General features: G+C 41.6%; 1 protein-coding gene across 2 annotated transcripts in view; it reads right to left on the bottom strand.

Annotated features, from left to right (window-relative positions):
* VWA5B2 (von Willebrand factor A domain containing 5B2) overlaps nucleotides 1-19,623 on the bottom strand; it is a 54,479-nt gene that overhangs the window by 18,774 nt on the left and 16,082 nt on the right. For both annotated transcript variants that reach the window (XM_066603227.1, XM_066603235.1), the window contains exons 5-15: nucleotides 17,354-17,547; nucleotides 15,868-15,999; nucleotides 9,351-9,475; nucleotides 8,986-9,159; nucleotides 7,306-7,416; nucleotides 6,244-6,446; nucleotides 4,544-4,658; nucleotides 3,521-3,706; nucleotides 3,237-3,438; nucleotides 1,507-1,823; nucleotides 1,214-1,409 (exon numbers count right to left, since the gene is read on the bottom strand). In XM_066603227.1, coding sequence (XP_066459324.1) covers nucleotides 1,214-1,409; nucleotides 1,507-1,823; nucleotides 3,237-3,438; nucleotides 3,521-3,706; nucleotides 4,544-4,658; nucleotides 6,244-6,446; nucleotides 7,306-7,416; nucleotides 8,986-9,159; nucleotides 9,351-9,475; nucleotides 15,868-15,999; nucleotides 17,354-17,547 — 1,955 coding nt within the window. The remainder of the gene's footprint in view (nucleotides 1-1,213; nucleotides 1,410-1,506; nucleotides 1,824-3,236; nucleotides 3,439-3,520; nucleotides 3,707-4,543; nucleotides 4,659-6,243; nucleotides 6,447-7,305; nucleotides 7,417-8,985; nucleotides 9,160-9,350; nucleotides 9,476-15,867; nucleotides 16,000-17,353; nucleotides 17,548-19,623) is intronic.

Here is a 19,623-nt window from a genome sequence, read left to right as displayed (position 1 = left end):
CTGGGCATGTGAGATTGCTAACTGGACTCTGGAGGACTAGCAACATGGGGTGTGGTCCAATGAGTCATGGTACCAACTGTTTCAGGCTGGTGGTAGGGTTCATGTGTGGCTCAGGTCCATGCAGTTATGAACCTCAGTTGTCAACCAGGCACTGTGCAGGCGGGTGGTGGTTCCACACTGGTGTGGGGTGTGTATCCATGGCATGAACTGGTCTGCTTAAACGTGATTTGCCAGTGCCTACTACATTTCATTGCTTGGTGACCATCTGCAGCACTTCATGGACTTCATGTATCGTCACAATGATAGGATACTTCAGCAGGATAATACACTGTGCCATTGGGCCGAAGTTGTTCAGATTTGGTTTGAGGGGCATTCTGGAGAGTTCCTGTGCATGGTGTAGCCTGCACATTTGCCCAACATAAGCCCAATCTAGCTCCTGAGATCCTGCATCTACAAACACCATGGAACTGTGGGTGGCTATCCAGATGGCATGGCTCATTAACCTTCCAGAAGGCTTCAATACACTTGTGGAGTGGATAACACGCTGAGTTGCTGCACTTTGCTAGGCTAGAGGGGGCCCTATACAATATTAGTTCCTGTCCCATGATTTCTGGCATGTTTGTGCATAGAACATGACAAATAATGCAATAATACACGTATGACAACACACAGAATGTATTAACCCTTTCCAATCCACTGTCTGACGTCTAAAGACATTCTGATTGAAGGCTGTACAGCTCCGATGTCGGAAGACATCCGGCAGGGTATTCTTACTGTATATTACTGGCCGCTCTGTTGTCGAGGGCCTCTCCAGCATGTCCCATACCGCAGTACTGGCTCTAGCCAGCAGATGGCGCCATTGTATAATAGCAGAAAGCTAAAGCCCCCTAGGAAACCCTAAATCCAAAATTGGATTGCAACGGGTTAATGCTATATTATTATAAGTATGGTTGTATTAGTAATATGAATAAATTCATGTAGTTAAGACATTGTAAAATATATTTGGAATCAATTTAAACAAAACCTATTTTTAATATAAGGAACATGCCAGTGGGAGACTGCTCACAAAAATATGTTCAAATATAAAGATTATTCTAAAAAAATGTATGTGCTTATTATTTGCACAGTATTCTGAATTTAGATTTTCTACCATACGTCAGAGGATTATTTATATTCATCATCTGCGACAATCTCCATCTAGGAATTTGCTTACAGGAATCACATAATCCCTCTGTGCACTTTACATGAACGTCTTCTGAATTCTGGCTTTGTGATACTTTGTCCAAGACGCTGCGTAGTCGAAGCATATCCAGTTCTCCATGAGGAGACGAGAAACTGCGGCCAGACATAGTGGCATGAATCAGAGCTTTTCTTCTGACCAGCTCCTCTGAGCTTTGTGTTACTGCAGCCTATGAGAAAGGGCCATATTTATAAATGTAATTTGTTAGCATAGCACTTAATGTCAAATATTATTACATATCCAAAATGCATTTACAGCTATCGTACCTTACAAGATGGGGTGGAATTTTGGTTGAGAGAACACATTCCCTCACTCTGCGAGATACTCTTCTTTCCCTGTTGGGAGACTTTCCTAGAGTATGGCATTACACAGTCTCCGGATACAGTTTCTCTGGAACCTACTGACTCGCTACTAGTAGACCCATGGCTAGTTGCACGAGTGGGGTCACTGCACATGGAAGGTTGTGTTGGTGCTTGAGTGGGCTCAGTGCTTACAGAACAATGAGTGAGCACATACTGCTCCTGTACGTAAGAGGAACGTACAATACGCTTCCTTATGTCACTTACTTGAGCTCCATCTCCACCTAAAGAAAACAGTCATTAGTCACAGACACTGGACTGGGATCATACTCCATCTGTACATGTGTGAAAAATGAAATATGCATATTAGAAAAGTTGGATAATTCTTAGATACTGCATCTGTTACTAGACTCAAAGCAGTGACGCCAAATTGCATAACATAGCATTTCGAAAGCTCAACAAATACACAATAGGAGGATGCAAAGCTGTTACCCGTAGGTGAGGAATAATTTAAAGCTCTGTAAGCTTTTAAAGGGGTTGTGCCAAGATATAAACTTATCACCTATCCACAGTATAGCCGATAACTGTATGATCAGTGGTGGTCCAACGGATGGGACCCCCCGCCAATTAGGAGAATGGGGGTGTAAGTTACACGATCACAACGTGGTGGAGAGAGAGATATACTATGACCCAAAATATTAACCGAAAGTGACAAATAACTATCCAGGAGCACCCTTAGAATCTGCAAGGGAGTGGAAACCAAGCCAGTGTCAGCACCGTACGACAGGAAACGGGGTTATGGAGTTGGTAAGTCAAACCTCCAACTTCTTCATATAGGACTTGTGTTTAGGTTATAAATTTACTGTATTAAAATGGTAACTTCAGGCTTTTCATTGCCGTTCTGATAAAATAAATCAAGCTTATCCTACATTCCTCATCCTAATTCTCAATGATAAAAAGGGGCTTACATAAAGAGAACATATATTTTTAAGACATCTCAAAAATTTCCTAAATTCATATGAAAGGAAATATGCAAGAAATTCTGCATTGAATTAATTATATCATATTTATAATATATACATATGTACAAGCCGGAGTCGATACATTTCTACTGACTCCAACTCCACCAAAAATAGGACTCCAACTCAGACTCCACAGCCCTGACGGGAACTACACACTATTGGATATATGGGTTATGCTGCTGTGTCCAAATACTTTTGGTAGGATAGTGTACATCCTATTCAATGTGTAGCAAGACTAACTTCCTGGTTTAATCACTGCAGATTTTTTTTTTGAGTATACAGCAGTGCTAAAAAGGGTTTCTGCTAGAACATGCCCAAACTAATTCAGATACAAGTATATCACAAAGCAGGAAAAAATAAAAAGTAGGGAAAGGGGGGGAAAGAGATGGAAAGGGATTTGTTATTTGTATAGCGCCAACTTATTCCACAACACTTTCAGGTAATTTTTATTTATTACCACCCAGTAAGCTGGGTACTCAATTTACCAACCTTGGAAAGATGGAAGCCTGAGTCAACTTTGAGTCGGCTACCTGAACCAGGCAGGGTTTGAACTCACAGCCTTCAGGTCATGAGAGAGAGCTTAGGCCTGCATACTACTGCCTTACAAAGTACATAATATACACAATCACAAAAGATATAAAAGCTTGATCCTATAAAGCCGAGGTGACTGCATACCAGTGCTTTCAGTTCTTTCTGGATCTTCACTCCATGCAGAGAACTCCATTGAGATTTCATGTGAAATCTCCTGTAATGCTCGTTCCACATCTTCCATGCCAGTAGATGGATTTGGAAAACTTGTGTCTGTAGTCTCTTGGGTTTGAGACTCTTCCTGAGACTGGAAAACAGAGCTAAGGGACCCTCCTCTAGCCACACGTGTCTGAAACACAACAGTGATGCAAGGAAATAATACCAAACCTAGATGAGATTAGAACATGCATTCTAATAACCCTTATACTCACCGGACCCTTCTTGGTTCTGAAGCTTGCAGTATTATACAAGGTGCAGTAGCTAATAAGTGAGTCACCAGGATAGAGTGGAGCAATGTCATTGGGGGTGAGCAGGGCCTCCATGGTTTCTGGCATGTACCAGTCAATAGTGATGTCACTCAAGGCCGGCTCCAGTGCCTTCTTTAAGGATCTAATCAGCTATAAGCACCAAGGAAAGTGCAGTAGATGAGCAAATACAAGAAATGTTGTAGTACATATTAATTTTAACCCTTTTTTCCCTGTAGCCAGTTTTAACCTTCCTGCCCAGGTCCCATTTTTCACATCTCCCATGTGTTACTTTAAGTGGTAATAACTTTGGAATGCTTTTACTTATGCAAGAGATTCTAAGAGTGTTTTTCATGACACATTGTACTTTAAGTTAGTCATGAATTTTGGTCGATACATCTTGCTTTTATGTAGAAAGAAAAAAAATCTAAATTTACACAAGATTTTGAAAAATTAGCAATTTTTCAAACTGAATTTTTCTGCTTGTAATACATATAATCAAACACACGAAAAAAAAAGTTAATAAGTAGGGATGAGCGAGTACACTCGCTAAAGGCAATTGCTCGAGCGAGCATTGCCTTTAGCAAGCATCTCCCCCGCTCGAGACTGCAGGTTCGGGCGCGGAGGAGCCGTGAGTAGCGGCTGTCATCAGGAGGGAGCGGGGGGGGGGGGGGGCAGTGGCCAGGTAGTGGCGATAGGGTGAAGGAGGGAGTTCTCTCCCTCTCTAGATATTGCTGTCAACATTGACAGCAGCATTTATGGAATTAAATTGCTGGGATCAGAGCTAAACTCTATCCCGATTGTTGCGGCAGGACCGCAGCTGTCAGTTATAGCCGCAATCCCGCTCTGGTTTCAGAAGGCTCAACTTCTGAGCTCCCTGGTAATCAGTGGCATACATGTAGGACGCGATGCGAGAACTACTGACCTGCTGCGTCACACATGTACGGCGCATGTCGGCAAGAGGTTAAGAGGACAATCAACACTGCTTACCTTGGGCTGCAGCCTTTCTCCCTCAGAAAGTAGCTCTATGGTTCCCCTGGTTAACCTGGCTGCTTTCTCAAGGACTTTGTGACATACATGTGAACCAAGACCTAAACCAAACACTCTGCAGGAAAGAAAAGTTAATGAACGTTTTACAGTATCTAAAATCATGGCAGCAGGGTAACATGGGCCGTACATAGAATACAAGGCAATGCAAAAAAAAGTTGATGATACTTTATTGATCCATTTTAGTAGCACAAAATCATAATATCCAACAAGGTTTCGGCCACCAATTTTTTTCAAACTCCATGTAGCTTAAAGAGGTGACCGTCTTCTTACTTCATCACTTTATTGCATTTTTACATGTTAAAATACAATAAAGAATTACAATTAAAAAAAAACAAAAACAGAAAAATGAAGGTGTCAATATACAAAAATGCAACATAATAGCAGCCACGAGGCAGTGCTATATGACATCATGTATCGTTACAAGAAATTTGATTAAGGAGGTCTCTACTATGTGGATACCTCAAAGCAATAATTCTCAAGTGAGGTTAGTGTGAGGGAAGTAGTAGAATTTATAAGGAGGGGAGAGATGAAATGCTTAAACTGGAGGTAATGGAAGAGGGCTGTAGGTTATATTTTCTCTGAAGTAAGGCAAAAGGGGAAATGCCACCAAGTGAAAGGAGGTGGTACATTTTGGCAAGCCCTTCAATAATCCATGTTCTGGAAGAACCAAAAGAAAAGTTGCCTGTAAGAAATAGAGGGTTCTTCAGTAAAGGCAATGAAGCTAAACTGAGGAAAAGGAGATGGCTAGAACATAACCGAGGGACTCAACAAGAATGGTTAATCTCAACCCCCGGCCAGAGACTATATAGACCGCCATACATTCTATGAATGTATTCTGAAGTAAGATTTTCATATGTATTAAGAATCCAAATTTCTCAAAAACAGTTTCAGTTGGGATGTGCAATTATTAAGCCCTCAATTTACCGAGTCCCATAATCTAAGAGAGTGATTAGTAATGGGAGGTCAGACACAGTCAATAAAATAGAGTCTATGGTAGGTAGGGAAATTTCAATAGCTTCAAGAGAAAGCCAAATAGGAACATCCTCTGCTGAATGTTGAAAAGCCAACTGGCCCAACAGTAATTTGTAAAGATGGGCACGCCAACTCCTCCCTTGGGTCTGTCTGTACAAAATAGAACATGCCATTCTCGGAACAGAGCTCTTCCAAAGGACGTGAAATGTTATTGTAGTTTATGCTCTTGTGCTACCAAGTTGGATTAATAAAAGAATTACTACCTTTCATTCTTAAAGGTCCGCTGCACATGCACTTATTGCTTCTGCCCTATGGAAGGTGCGTGATACACATAATCTATCCAAGATTACTAACCATTACCATGGCTATCCTGCAACATATGCAGACAAATCATAGCAATGTTACTCCTTCATAAGAAATACATCCCTCAAGGACTAATTACTGAAGAACTTTCCGTCTGTAAATACCAACAGACTCCTTTCTATCATCACAAAAATATAAATTCTGTCTTAATTTATAAGGAATTATTTACAAAATAACTCTGCATTGTACGACCAACATTTTGTGCATTCTAAAGCATCTTCAGAATAGTCCAGTACATTGATATGGTAATGTACAGTAGATTTCATGACCACTACAATTGTTTAGCAATTCTTATTTGTTCTCACCTTGTAGTTTTCGCATGACGTCTTAAAAGCTCAAGAACTCTTCCAGAATTACTAAATCCAGTGTCTGTTATGATAAACAGTTGCCGTGGATACCCACGATGCACTGGATGTGCTAATATTCGACCCAAAATGGAAGGGAAATTGCTGGACATCCCACACATCTTGTTACTTTGGAAAAATTCACATGCTATCTCCAATGAATCCTGTGAAGCAAGATACAGACACCACTAAATGTCTAGACTACCATTTTATTTTTCGGCTTTAAAGGGGTATTCCAAGTTTTTCTTTTATATAGTTGTAAGCCCCCTGTGCCCAAAACTATATAAAAGTCATATACTCACCGTGGCACCAGACTGCAACTTTGACACTCCAGCGCCATGACATCTGACAGGTGAAGTCACCTGCCCAGAAGGCCTGGTGACGTCCCTGTCTGGCCTCCTATCAATGAGCAGCGGAGGAGGAACAACATGGCAGCAGGAGGTGAGAATGTAATTTTTTTTTCATTTTTTTTTTAAATTGGTGTTTGTGTCCCCAACCACTTCCCCCCCCCAACACACTGTCACCATTGACTTTTATTGGGAAAACCCCTTTAAAAGGTACATCAGGGAGTGGGGTCTAACTAAACAGGCTGAGGTAGTACATGAGCCAACAAGTGCAATAATTGTAATTTCTTATGTATAGCAACTTAGCCATTACTCTAGTATTTATACATTTGGAAATATGAATTCTTGTAGGTCAACAGACCTGAAGGATAATAATTGTGATTACTCAGTCAGAAGCCCTTTATGAATTTACCACAGAAGGTGGCTCCGGTCTACCTGCTTCCACAGTCTTCTCCACTACAGAACCATACATGACGAATAGCAAAACTAATTCATAATAGAACATAATTAAAAAAAGAGTGCATTAAATATTTTTAACTAAATGTAAATAAAGTAAGGCAGAGCATTCAAGTAGCAGGGCGAAGTGTGATTGACACTGCAAATTCTCACCAAACTCTCAGCATCCTTTGCAGTCAGCAGCATTGAGTACACAGATTCCCTTGCAGCCCCCCTCACTCACGTTGCTGCACTGCCTGCTGGTTGGAAACAAGGCTCTGCTGTCACATGTGCCACCTGCCACATTCACCAACGTGCGTGCAGGTAAACTTCTCACAGCCAGTAAAAGGGCATCCTAGAAGACAAAGAGATTTGATAGAAATATGATAGAAGACGTGGGTAGGAGATCATGAACACAGAAGGGTGAAGAGAGGAATAATAACGGAACAGAGTTCAACAGAAATGGTAACGCCCAGTTGTCAATTTATTCAAAGCTCTAGGAGGAATAACAGAGGAATGGCACGACACGGAATTATGAGAAAAATTACCCATTGGAAATACAATTAGTTATTAAACTAGAAATGTTGGGAGTAACAATAGGTCCTCTTGAATAATTAAGAACAAAAATCATACCAATACATTAATGGAAAACCAGCTTTTGTATGGAATGGCTCAGGAGTAGAGATGAGCGAACGTACTCTGATAAGCACCACTCGTCCGAGTAATGTGCCTTATCCGAGTATCGCTGTACTCGTCTTGAAAGATTCGGGGAGCGCCGCGGAGCGGGGAGCTGCAGGGGAGAGCGGGGAGGAATGGAGGGGAGATCTTTCTCTCTCCTTCTCTCCCGCCCGCTCTCCCCTGCTCCCCGCCGCAACTCACCTGTCAGCAGCGGCGCTCCCCGAATCTTTCAAGACGAGCACAGCGATACTCGGATAAAGCACATTACTCGGACGAGTAGTGCTTATCCGAGTACGTTCGCTCATCTCTACTCAGGAGTCAGGTTGGACATCAATGGTGCATTTCAATTTTAGATTAAGATCGTCAAATACAAACATCATGTGGCTTGGAACTCTGCGGTAGAAGTGCCATATGACGTAAGGCTTCACGTTGGATTTTCCATTGATGTATTGTTCACCATTAGTTGAATGATCCAGAAAAAGACCCACCTGGAATCCAACTAAGCCTACAGCATAAGGAAGTTGTTCTATTACAAGCTCTGAATGGAGTTGTGTCCAGCTAGGCACAACCCAACAAAGTGAGTGTCCAACCACACACACATTTTCTTGATTATCACAACTGACTAATTACACTACACGCCTTCTTTTCAAGTTTCCTGAGCCTCCAGACGCTTGGCTCTATTTTGCTATTAAAAATTGGGAGGGGTATCATGATTTTACATATATTTCCCAGAAGAGCATGCATGGCCTTATAAGTCTCACCTCCCAGGTGCTCTCTTTAAGGAGAGAGGACACCCTTCCAACCCAAATCATAGGCCTCTCACTAGCCAAGCCAGAAACCTACTGCACACTGATGAGGGGCAAAAACCCCGAAACAGCTGTCTGTGTATGGATTCTGACTTGGTTTTCAATTCCCAATCATTGTTATAAAGACCTGTATAAAGGGTCGGACATAGATTTGCAGAAATACTGCCATCCACTAGGTGGGGCTGCAGAGGTATTGTTCCATCTAACTTCTTTACATCAATTAAAAAATCATACAAAGTAATTCTTTTGAACTATATACCAGTTTTATCCAAGATAATCATCAACAAAAATATACAGTTCACTAGTTTCCATATATGAGATATTACATATACAATTTTTCACCATAAGCAAGGATGAAACCTCAATAGTGAGTATTACATTTTATACTTTGCTAATGTTAGAACACTTCTTTCTGTGAAGTAAGGCATAGATGGTCTCACCCGTATGTTATGGCATGGCTCCTCATTCAGATGGACAATGAAAATAACTTCACGGGTAATAGTAGGAAGATCAGAACTGAGAGAACTGAGGGCAGTAATGTCAGGACAAAAGTTCAGCATCAGAACCGGATTGAGATGAAGATCTTTATGAAATCTTCTTCGTACAAAGTTGACCTAGGATTAGAAAGTCAGTTCTGTCTCCTTGAATAAGGTCAGAAATCTACAAGTAGAAGATAGTGCCTCATCCAGTCACACCAACAATATTCCCTTTGTAGTTATATCTCTTATCAGGGTTACTTCTTGTCTTACCTTTCATGCACTCTTCTTCAATGTATAATATTGAATTATTACCCATCTATACTCACCTGCCTTTCAGGGTCACTAGATTTCTTCATCCCCTTAATAAAATCTTTCCTTTCTTTTATATGCGTCTCATACTCTTGGAAAGTCTTGCTTCCTCTCTCGAGACATAGATGGGGAAGGTGTGGTTCTAAAAGTCAGAAAAAGTTTTTACTCCCTTTAAGTTTTCATTGTTTTAATTTTGTGCTGGTTTGTTACCATGACTTTTATAGTTTTATACAGTATAAAGCTCCAAGTTGTGTTATAAGGAATTAAAGGGAATCTGTCACCACCTTTATACTTTACTCTCTGAGGGCAGCATAAGGTAGTGACAAGCATGCTCATTACAATATGTCATGTCTATTTTAGGTTATCTGTGAAGCAGCTTGTCAGAAAATTACATTTTATCAGTAGTAGCACACACACACAGAGGACTGCAGGAAGTAGTCCTTGATATGCATGAGCTGCAGACTAGCCCTGCCTATCCTCCAGCCACTGACTTAAAGCTGACTCTATGCACAGTAATAGGCAGACAGTGGCTGGTGGGTGGGGTGGCTGTGACTAATCTGCAGCTATCAATTTTGAGGATTACTTCTTGTAGTGGAAAACATTCCCCAAACCATTACTTCAACTCCACCAGCATGAACTGTTGACACCTGATAGGAAGCATACATTGATTCATGCTGCTTGTGCCAAGTTCTGACCCTCCCATCAGCATGGTGCAACTGTAATCTAGATTCAACGGCACAGGCAAAGTTTTTTCACAGTTCGGTGATCCAATTTTTGCATTCTTTTGCCCACTGACATCTTTCCTTTCTGTTTCTTTTAGACAATAATGACACTCAAACTGGTCATCTGCTGCGGCAGCACAACCACCCTAGGGACTTACAAATTGTGGTTCAAACACGTAAAAGGAGCACCAGCGTTGTTGTATTCAGCTGTAGTTTGCTTGACTGTGCACTGCCTGTTCATTAGAAGGAGTCGTCTAACAACTTTCTCTGGTCCCTTTTGTTGAGGAGTTATTAAGTCCACAGGATTCCCTGTTGTTGGCTGTTTTTGCCCTGATCACACCATTCTTGGTATACTCTTAACAGTTATATAAGAAAATTCCAAAAGGTTGTCCGTTTTCGAAATCCTGGCACAAATGACCATGCCTTGTTCAAAGTCACACTGAAACTGATCCATGGAAAACATGATTATTTTCTGCACTCGGGGATCAAGTGTCTAATTTCCATACAGGGAAGCTCCAATCATTATAGGGCCGGTGTCTCTAATAGAGAGGCCATTGGGTGTATCAGATCAAAATAGGAGGAAAGAACTACTCAAAATATGCAGTTAAAAAGGAGAGAGGAAAGGGCGAAACAAAATGATAATAAATATATCTGCAGCATTTGGTGACTTAATATTGATCATCTGCCCACCCTTACTTTATGTCTATACAACCTGTAGGTAAAAGCCTACAGAGTAAAAAAAAATACATACACTATTATAGATACACACAGCAATTACTCAAATTACCAACATTAATTTTTCAGGGACAACCAGTGTAATCTGAATATGTTGTAACTTGACTCCAAGACTCCATGGAAAACAATTAAAAGGGGTTTTCCTGGGAGAATACTATTGAGGACCCATCCTCAGGATGGGTCATCAATAGTTGATCAGGTGGGGTCTGTCGCTTGGGAACCCAAACGATCAGCCGATTGCGGCACTGTCAGCGGGTGCAGAATTACACAGAGGTAGGAGCGGAAGACTCTACTCAGACCTCTGTGTAGTGGCCGGCGCTTGTCACTGCAAGTGCGGCTCTTATTGAAATCAATGTGAGCCATTCCTGCAGTTACAAGCGCCTGCACTTCAGAGGTCGGAGCAGAGACTTCTGCTGTTTCTTCTCCGACCTCTGTGTAATTGAGGCGCTGTCAGCAAGCGGACAATCAGCTGATCGGTCAGGGTCCCAAGCACTGGACTCCAGTCAGTCAACTAAGGATAGATGGTCAATAGTATTCTCCCTGCAAGCCCCCTTTAACTCATTCCCAACCCCTAAAATTTTAACCAAAAATAACAAAGAAGATTATAGTAAATAAAAAAGCAAAGATAACTAATCAGAACAAGCAAATCTTTACATACATACGGCAGCAAGTGAATAGTCAGTTTATGAAGTTGATAAATGAGCAACTTTGACAAGGGCTAAATTGTGTTGGCTGGAGGGCTGGCTCAAACAATCGCTAAAACGCCACGTTTTGTGAGTTGTTCCGGTATGCAGTGCTTAGTACCTTTCTAAAATTGTTCAAGGAAGGACAACCAGTGAACCAGAAACAGGGTCATGGGTGTTCAAGGTTCACTGATGTGCATGTGGGCCGATCCAACGGAAATATTGCCGCACAGTCAACTTGACTATTTCCATAGACATCTATGGCATATCTGCAGAACCCTTTCAAACCTGGATCCAGCAACAAGAGGCCAGGGCAGGTCAGAGTCTTGTGGATACGCCATAAACGTCTAAGTTGGGAATACCCATTTAATGGAACTGCTACTAACATCTTGATGTCAAATACTACAGGACATCTTCAAAGTCATTGTGATTTCTATGACTCAATCGTTCAGTACTATTCCGGTAGCAAATGGGAGACCTACATAATATCTGACATGCGTTTTTAATTTTATGGCTCATAGGTGTACATACAAGCTAGGATTGACTTAAAAAAAAACAAAAAAAAACTAAAAACACTCAGCTCATGATAGGTTTACTCAAAAACACCAAATAGATCATAATGGATCGGATCCTTGTGGATTTTGTTATTTGCTCAGGTGGGAGTGTGTTTATGCGAAGAATCTCTGGCCTGCAGGTTTTTAATCCCTTAATGACGCGGCCCTTTTTTTCCCCATTTTCGTTTTTTCCTCCCCTCTAACTCCTTTATTTATCCATCGACATCGCTGTATGAGGGCTTGTTTTTTGCGGGACGAGCTGTAGTTTTTAATGGTGCTATTTAAAGTACCATCTAAAAAGACTTAAAAAATTTTAAGTGGAGTAAAATAAAAAAAACAAAAACGACATTCTGTCATGTTTCAGTGCGTTTTGTTTCTATGGCGCACAAACTGCAACAAAAACGACATGATAACTTTATTCTATGGGTCGGTACGATTGCGGCGATGACCAAACTTGTATATTTTTTTACTGTACAATTTTTTTTTCAAAGACATTACATTTTTTTAAATTATTTTCTGCGGTCATCTTGTGCGCGCGATAACTTTATTTTTCCGTCGATGTAGTTCAGCGAGGGCTTATTTTTGGCAGGATGTCCTGTATTTTCTGTTAGTACTAATTCGGAATACATATGACTTTTTGATCGCTTTTTATTGTGTTTTTTCTGGGAGACAGGGTGACTAAAAAAGTGCATTTCTGGCGTTATTTTTTTTTTTAGTTTCCATTACATGTAGACAGCAAAGCAGTTGTAGTAAAGATAACATGCGCTGATACAGCCTTTTTCAGCTTTTGTGTTTTTCCACTGTACACTATTACCCCAGAGGCTGTGCCTCTTTATATTATGTTATGGTGTAGCACTAGAACATTTTGGCAGACAGCAAAAATATTACACCAGGTGCAGACTGTCGCCATAAATGTCCCATCTTTATGCATGTGCTCTTTCAAAGTACACAGATGGTCGGATCAATTTCTGCATATCATTCTCACCAAATAAAGGACAGTGTACCTTCCATCTACATTCTGTATGGGAGAGCGTGCACAAAGTTGTCTGAAAAGAGTCACCCTGTAAGCACCCCAATTTCGCGATACAGGGATACAGCGCAGGAACGGGGGGACTGGGCGAGTATAAAACATAACTTCCAGGGTTCTTCATTTCCTCACCTTTGAGCACCATAACACAATTCATGCTGTTCAAAGAGGCTTTTAAGAAACTGCAGAACCTATAAGTCAGAACGTCATTATTTTGCACATATTTGATGTGGAGGCTCCCATACAATTTAGGCTAAGGCTGCCATTACATGAGTGCCGTTAACGCTAATGTAACGGCGCTAATTGCTGGGCTGCACCTGTGCTTGCAGGTTCAGGCAAGCAATTGCCAGGAAAACGCGAGCGTTAGTGGCAGCTACTAGCACCCATGTAATAGCAGCCTTACAGGAGCGTATTATACCAGATTTAGAAACTTAAGTAGGATTAATCTGGTGCAATTTTAGATGCACTTTGTTTATCAGTAGACGAAGCCAAGAGTGGTTCTTTCATAGGGCAAAACAACAGAATCATAGAAGATCGATCGCAGTAAAGACACATCTGGTAGAGGAATGCTGTCCCATTCTGGATTCTATCTGCACAACAGTCTTGGGTCTTTTTAGCCAGATTTTTTGTTTCAAAATGCGCAAAAATGTTTCCCATTGGTGAAAGTTCTGGACTACAGGCAGACACTTCAGCACATAGACTCTTCTTCTGTGAAGCCATGCTGTTGTGTTGGATGCAGTATGGTTTAGCCTTTAAAGGGGGTTTCCAGGCAGCAGTGGCTGTCAGTGCTGGGATACACCGGGGTTGGAGCTGAAGCTGCTGCTCCAACCCCTCTGTAGTGGCCGGCGCTCATAATTACTGGTGCAGCGCTCAATGAGATCAATGGGAGCTGTGCCTACAATTACAAGCACAGAAGCTCCCATTGATTTCAATGAGAACTGCACCTGTAATTACAAGGGCCGGATACTACATGGAAATCGGAGCAGTGGCTTCTGCTTCATCCCTGGTGTATCCTGGCATTGACAGCCGCTGCTGCCTGAAAAACCCCTTTTACATTGTCTTCCTGAAATATGCAAGGCCTTCTGTGAAAGAGACACTGCTCAGCATTGATAGTATCTTTCAAGATGTTTCAGCTGCCCATGCCATAGGCACTAATACAGCCCCCGATAACAAGCTGGATGGTCCCTTTCCTCTTGAGTCTGCAGGACCGTGGTTTCCAAAAAGAATTTCAAATTTTGATTCACAGAACAGTTTTTCATTTTGCCTGAGTTCATTTTAAATATGCTTTAGCCCAGGGAAGACGCCAGCATTTCTGGATTGTGTTGATCTATGGCTTCTTCTTTGCATGATGCAACTTAAATTTCCATTTGTAGATTGCACAGCAAACTGATTTCTGGAAGTACTGCTGAGCCCATGCAGTGATTTGCATTACAGAATCATGCCTATTTTTAATGCAGTGCAGCCTGAGGGCCTGTATCCAATATTGACAGTCAGCCTTGTCTCTTGTGCATATGAATTTCTTCAGATTTTCTGAATCTTTTGATGATATGTACCGTAGATGGTGGGAAATTCAAAGTCTTTAGAATTTTTAGCTGCAGTTTTCCACAGCTTGATGAGCCTCTGCCCATCTTTGCTTCTGAGAGACTCTGCCTCTCTAACATGATATTTTTATACACAGTCATGTGACTTAGTAGAAGATTGACCCTCCAGCTGTTTTTCATTAGTAACATGTACGTTTCCTTTTTCTACCGGTGTCCCAACTTTTGTGAGATGTGTTGATGCCATCAATTTCTAAATTCAAGTTCATTTTTTAGAGATTGAAATAGAAAAAATGTTTCAGTTTTGCCTTCTGATATGTGTTCTATGTTAGATTATGAATCAAATATGGTTATGAGATTTCCAGATCACCGCATCCTTTTTTTCTTTACATTTTACAAACAGTCCCAACCATTTTTGGAATTGTCCTTATAGTTCTTTTTTATTGTTAAAGATGGAAGGAAGTTTTTTTTTTCAGATCCATTCCTGGTTTTGACCATTATAAAATGCACCAGAAAAGAGATCACAACTGCACAACTATTGAGGTCTTGACCAAAATAGTTGTGGGAAAACAGGCTAGCAGAGGAAAATGTAGTGAGCATCTTATCAGTCATTCCCAGATGAACTGAAAATGCATTTGATTGTTGGCCTGTTACCATTGCAAAAAAAATGAACCCCAAGAGAAGAAGTATACCCAAATCCTTCCTTTGCAGTATTTTCATTGAATGCTTCTTCTGTGATCCATTTTCAAAAAAATTTAAGGCGAAACAAGCGCATCCAACACGATTAAATACTGAGCTTCAATTATTTACCATTGTGACAACCTGTTAGTTTACGTTTTTTGTAGCTACGGTATGGAATGAGACTAGAGATGGCGAGCATACTCGTTAAGGCGATTTACTCGAGAGAGCATCACCTTTTTCGAGTACCTGCTGACTCGTCCCTAAAGATTTGGGGGTGGCGCGGTGCAGCGGAGGGGAGCGGGGTGGAGAGTGAGAGAGATCTCTCTCCTGATCCCCTCTGCAACCCCCCACTCACCCCCGCGGCCCCCCCAAATCTTTAGGGACGAGCCAGCAGGTACTCGAAAAAAGCGATGCTCTCAAGTAAATCGCCTTAACGAGTATGCTCGCTCATCTCTAAATGAGACCTTTTTTTTGGTTTTTAACACAGTTCTCTTCTAAAATGTTTTAACAGAATTGCAACTTCATACTTTGCGTCAGTTTTTCTTTTTCTTAATCAACATCTCTCAAGGTTATAAGGCTTTTCTCGCTATTTACCACTGGGGTGCAGGATTATCTCTAAGGCACGGTCACAATTGTACTCTTCAGCCAGGCTGATCCAAATGGAGGAGGCGGAGACCGCGAAAGGACTTGCATCAGCACGAAGAGCGTGAGATGGGCTTTCTATACCTGTAAAATAGGGGGAACAGGCATTATGTCTATATATCACTCAGCATGACTATATATGTATGGGCAATATGACTTTACAACAGAAGTCAAATGCTGTCCTGGTTCTACTGTCATGGATCTAGACATACCCCACTGACCAATAATGAGCTTTCTAAGGGTAAAGTTTTACATGCCATCATTTTGACACTAGAAAACTACTGCATGCTGTGATATTTTAGTTTTTAACTTAGTTTTATTCAAAATATTGCACAATTCGTACATGGAGCATATTCCTAAAATATTTTTGTACAAGGTTTATCTTTTTATGTATACAAAACAAAAAGAAAAGAAAGCGGAAAATTTGGGTACAGTGCGTTCATAACTCCACATCCAATTGACCAAACAGCGCTATTTTGGGATCAAAGTCGAGGAGAAAAGGCAAAAGTGAGGACAGAAGTGTAAAGACATCCGCGCAGAATCCTACGATGTGGGAACATTTCCATATTAAGTGCCAGAATCCTGCATTTACCAGTGACATCTGTGGCAAGACGGCACGGTAATCCTGCCCATTTTCTGTAGTCTAACCGGGATTAGATAGTACTGGTGGATGATATATAACTGACACAGTAAAGCCCCATTTAGACGGGACGAATGTAGGGCATAAACGATGAGTGATGAGTTTAACTATGACAGTGCAGTGTAAATAGCAGCCGTTCAGTACTGAACGGCCGCTATGTAAACTGAATGGAGAGGGGCGAGGGACGAGAAGTGAAATCTGCTCCTGCCGCCTCGCTGTGAGCCAGCGATATAAGTTCCAGTGCATTAGCACGTGAGTATGTGCAAGGACGAGTGTCGGGCATAGTTTGTGCGACATTCGTCCCATCTCAATGGGGCTTTAGATGCGAGTCCATCATATTCTGCCAGTCTTCTGACGTTAGCGTTGGAATGTGAGTTTTCCATATGTCATATACAGCTAAAAGGTTATGGCTGATTTGGGCCGATAATAAATGTGTGTATAGTATGGAGATTAGTCCCTTAGGTCCCTGTGATTTTAATATGCCTATGGTAGGATAATTTGGGATTTTTGAAAGGGCGGGAGGGAATTGAGCGTTTACAGCATGGCCTAATTGAAAATACCTGAACATCTGGAGCTGAGGGGTTTGTACGTTTTTGCGCAGTTGGGTGAATGATACAAGCACATTGTTTTTGTATACATCCCGTAATGTGCTTATCCCTAATGGAATGCAGAGAGGGTAGAACAGGATTATGCCATAATTTAAGGTCTGACACCACATGCTGCGATATTCTTGCCTTCAGAACTACCAATGGAGATACTGTGAAAAAAGCATAAACTGTGCAGTTAGATTTTACTTACCTGCTAAAAGGCACGGACCCTGGACTTGAAGACGAAAGCTGAAATGATAACGTTGTGGATTGGTGGCCAAGCCAGTAAGGGCAGCGGAAAGGGATTTAGGATGTGTGGGGGTCAGTGTCTGGGGTGGGGAGTCTGCTAGCAGCGTCCAAGGACTAGCTCCTGTCCCACTCACACCACCAAAACAGCTGGCGGAACTGTAAGACATGAAATAAACAAGCATTATGCCCAATTCTTATAAATGGCCATGTATGTCCAGGGGTGAAATAACCACTAACACAATTACACAACATGCAAGACAATGTAGTGTACTACCTTATTCTTGAGAGTACTAGAAGGATTTCAACATCTGGCTAAAAAAGCACAACATAAATTGTAAGTGCAATTCTATTTAGGAACTTCTAATTTATTAATGTGTGAAGATTCCTCTTTTACAGCACTTACAAAGAGCTACAGAGTGTGGGATTTGGCAAAGGTCTGCTGTACTGATGCTCTTGGCATGTCTATGCTTCCATTAGGTTATACTGTGAAGCTCGTAAGTGTTGGAATAGAACTGGGTTATGTATTTTGAGGCTAAAATGTTATTTGAAAGGCAGTACTTGGCAAGCATTGAGGTTATATTAGATGACTAGTATAAGACATAGCTAGGCTTTTCCATCTAACACTGGGAATAAAAGAATCTGCCCAGTCAAAAACTCATTCAACAATTTTAAAACAATGGTTTTCTAAATACAATGGCTGCTTTCACATCTGCGTTGGGTGTTCTGTCTTCCTGCTCTGTCTTAGCACCGAACAGACCCTATTGATTATAATGGGGTCTGCTTGGTGTCCCTTCAGCTGCCTGGCATTTAAAAAAAAAAAAAAAAACGCCGCATGCAGTGCTATTTCTTCCATTATTTTGTGCTAGATCTGCGCAGAAGTGAACGAGCTGAGAGGTTTGTAAATATTTTGGTGTAGATCTACTAACAATTAGTTGGTGTATTTTCTAGGCATGCTGGTTTCTACACGAAGGCCCACCACAAATGTGAAATTCTGATCAGAAAAAAGCAGTCAGCTCACAGGGGTGATGCCCGGGCATCCAATCACTTGTGATAAAATGAAGCAGATACTTAATTTGAAATGTCCTTACAACCTTCAAACAATCGTGGATGGCAGTGATAAATACATGATACATTGGAACGGCAATTTCGGCAAGATTGTGCAGCAATTGGCTACAGTGTGAGAGGCGTCCCAAATGCATGCGGTCACTGTAGTTTGACAGATAGACTCACCGCGGCAAATCGCGATTTGAATCCCACAAGCGGAGAATCGCTAAGATGGACGTCGGGGCTGCGCTTTCCATAGTAAGTGTATGAAAAGTGTTCACTGCGTTACCTGCGGCCGGATTATCGCCGCAGGTAATTCAATAAACTATCACCCGTGGACAGGCAGCCTAAGGACTGTCAGAAACGTGTACGCCATTACCAGGTTCTTCGGGCAGTATGACCCTGGGACAGATACCTTGTTTCCCAGAAACCTAACCCGATAATAAGTCCTACCCTGATTTTCGGGGAGGACTTGAAATATAAGCCCTAGCTATACTACATGAAAAAAGAAAAAGAAAGCAATACTCGCCTAGTAGGCACCGCTTGGGTCCCTCCCGCTGGGCTACGGTGCTGATGCAGGCTTCCATGCAGTCTTCAATGCTGACAGAGCATCTCTTGTCGGTGATGAGGCTTCAATACCCCGCCTCCAGCAAGCGACTGCTCAGATTGCTTCATCGAGTGGCCTAAGCCAATCACAGCCATACATTGAATGGCTGTGATTGGTTCAGGAGCACCGCCTCAGCCAATCAGGGAAATCACTTGCTGGAGGCGGGGGTATTCAAGCCGCGTCACCAGAAAGAGATGCTCCGTCGGCATTGAGAACTGCATGGAAGCCTGCCGGAGTGACACAGCCCAGCAGGAGTGATCCAAACGGCGCCTGCTAGGCAAGTATAACACACCCCCTGAAAAGAAGACCCTGTGCCTCTTTTAGGGAAAAAATGAATACAAGACAGGGTCTTATTTTCAGGGAAACACTGTATGCCAAATTGTGGAAATCTGACGTGCCACTTTAATATAGAATAACTTCGTAAAGGGTTTGCACATCCAAGTAATTCTGACACTGTTTTTTCGCTACATATTGTACTTCATTTAGGTGATAAAACTAGACCAATAGAATGTATGCATATTTATTAAAAGCGCCAAAAAAAGTCACATTTTCAACTGCAATATGTCAAATTTGTGCAAACA

Source organism: Eleutherodactylus coqui, chromosome 1 (assembly GCF_035609145.1).
Source record: "Eleutherodactylus coqui strain aEleCoq1 chromosome 1, aEleCoq1.hap1, whole genome shotgun sequence".
NCBI lineage: Eukaryota > Metazoa > Chordata > Amphibia > Anura > Eleutherodactylidae > Eleutherodactylus > Eleutherodactylus coqui.
This window is presented reverse-complemented; position numbering and strand designations above follow the sequence as displayed.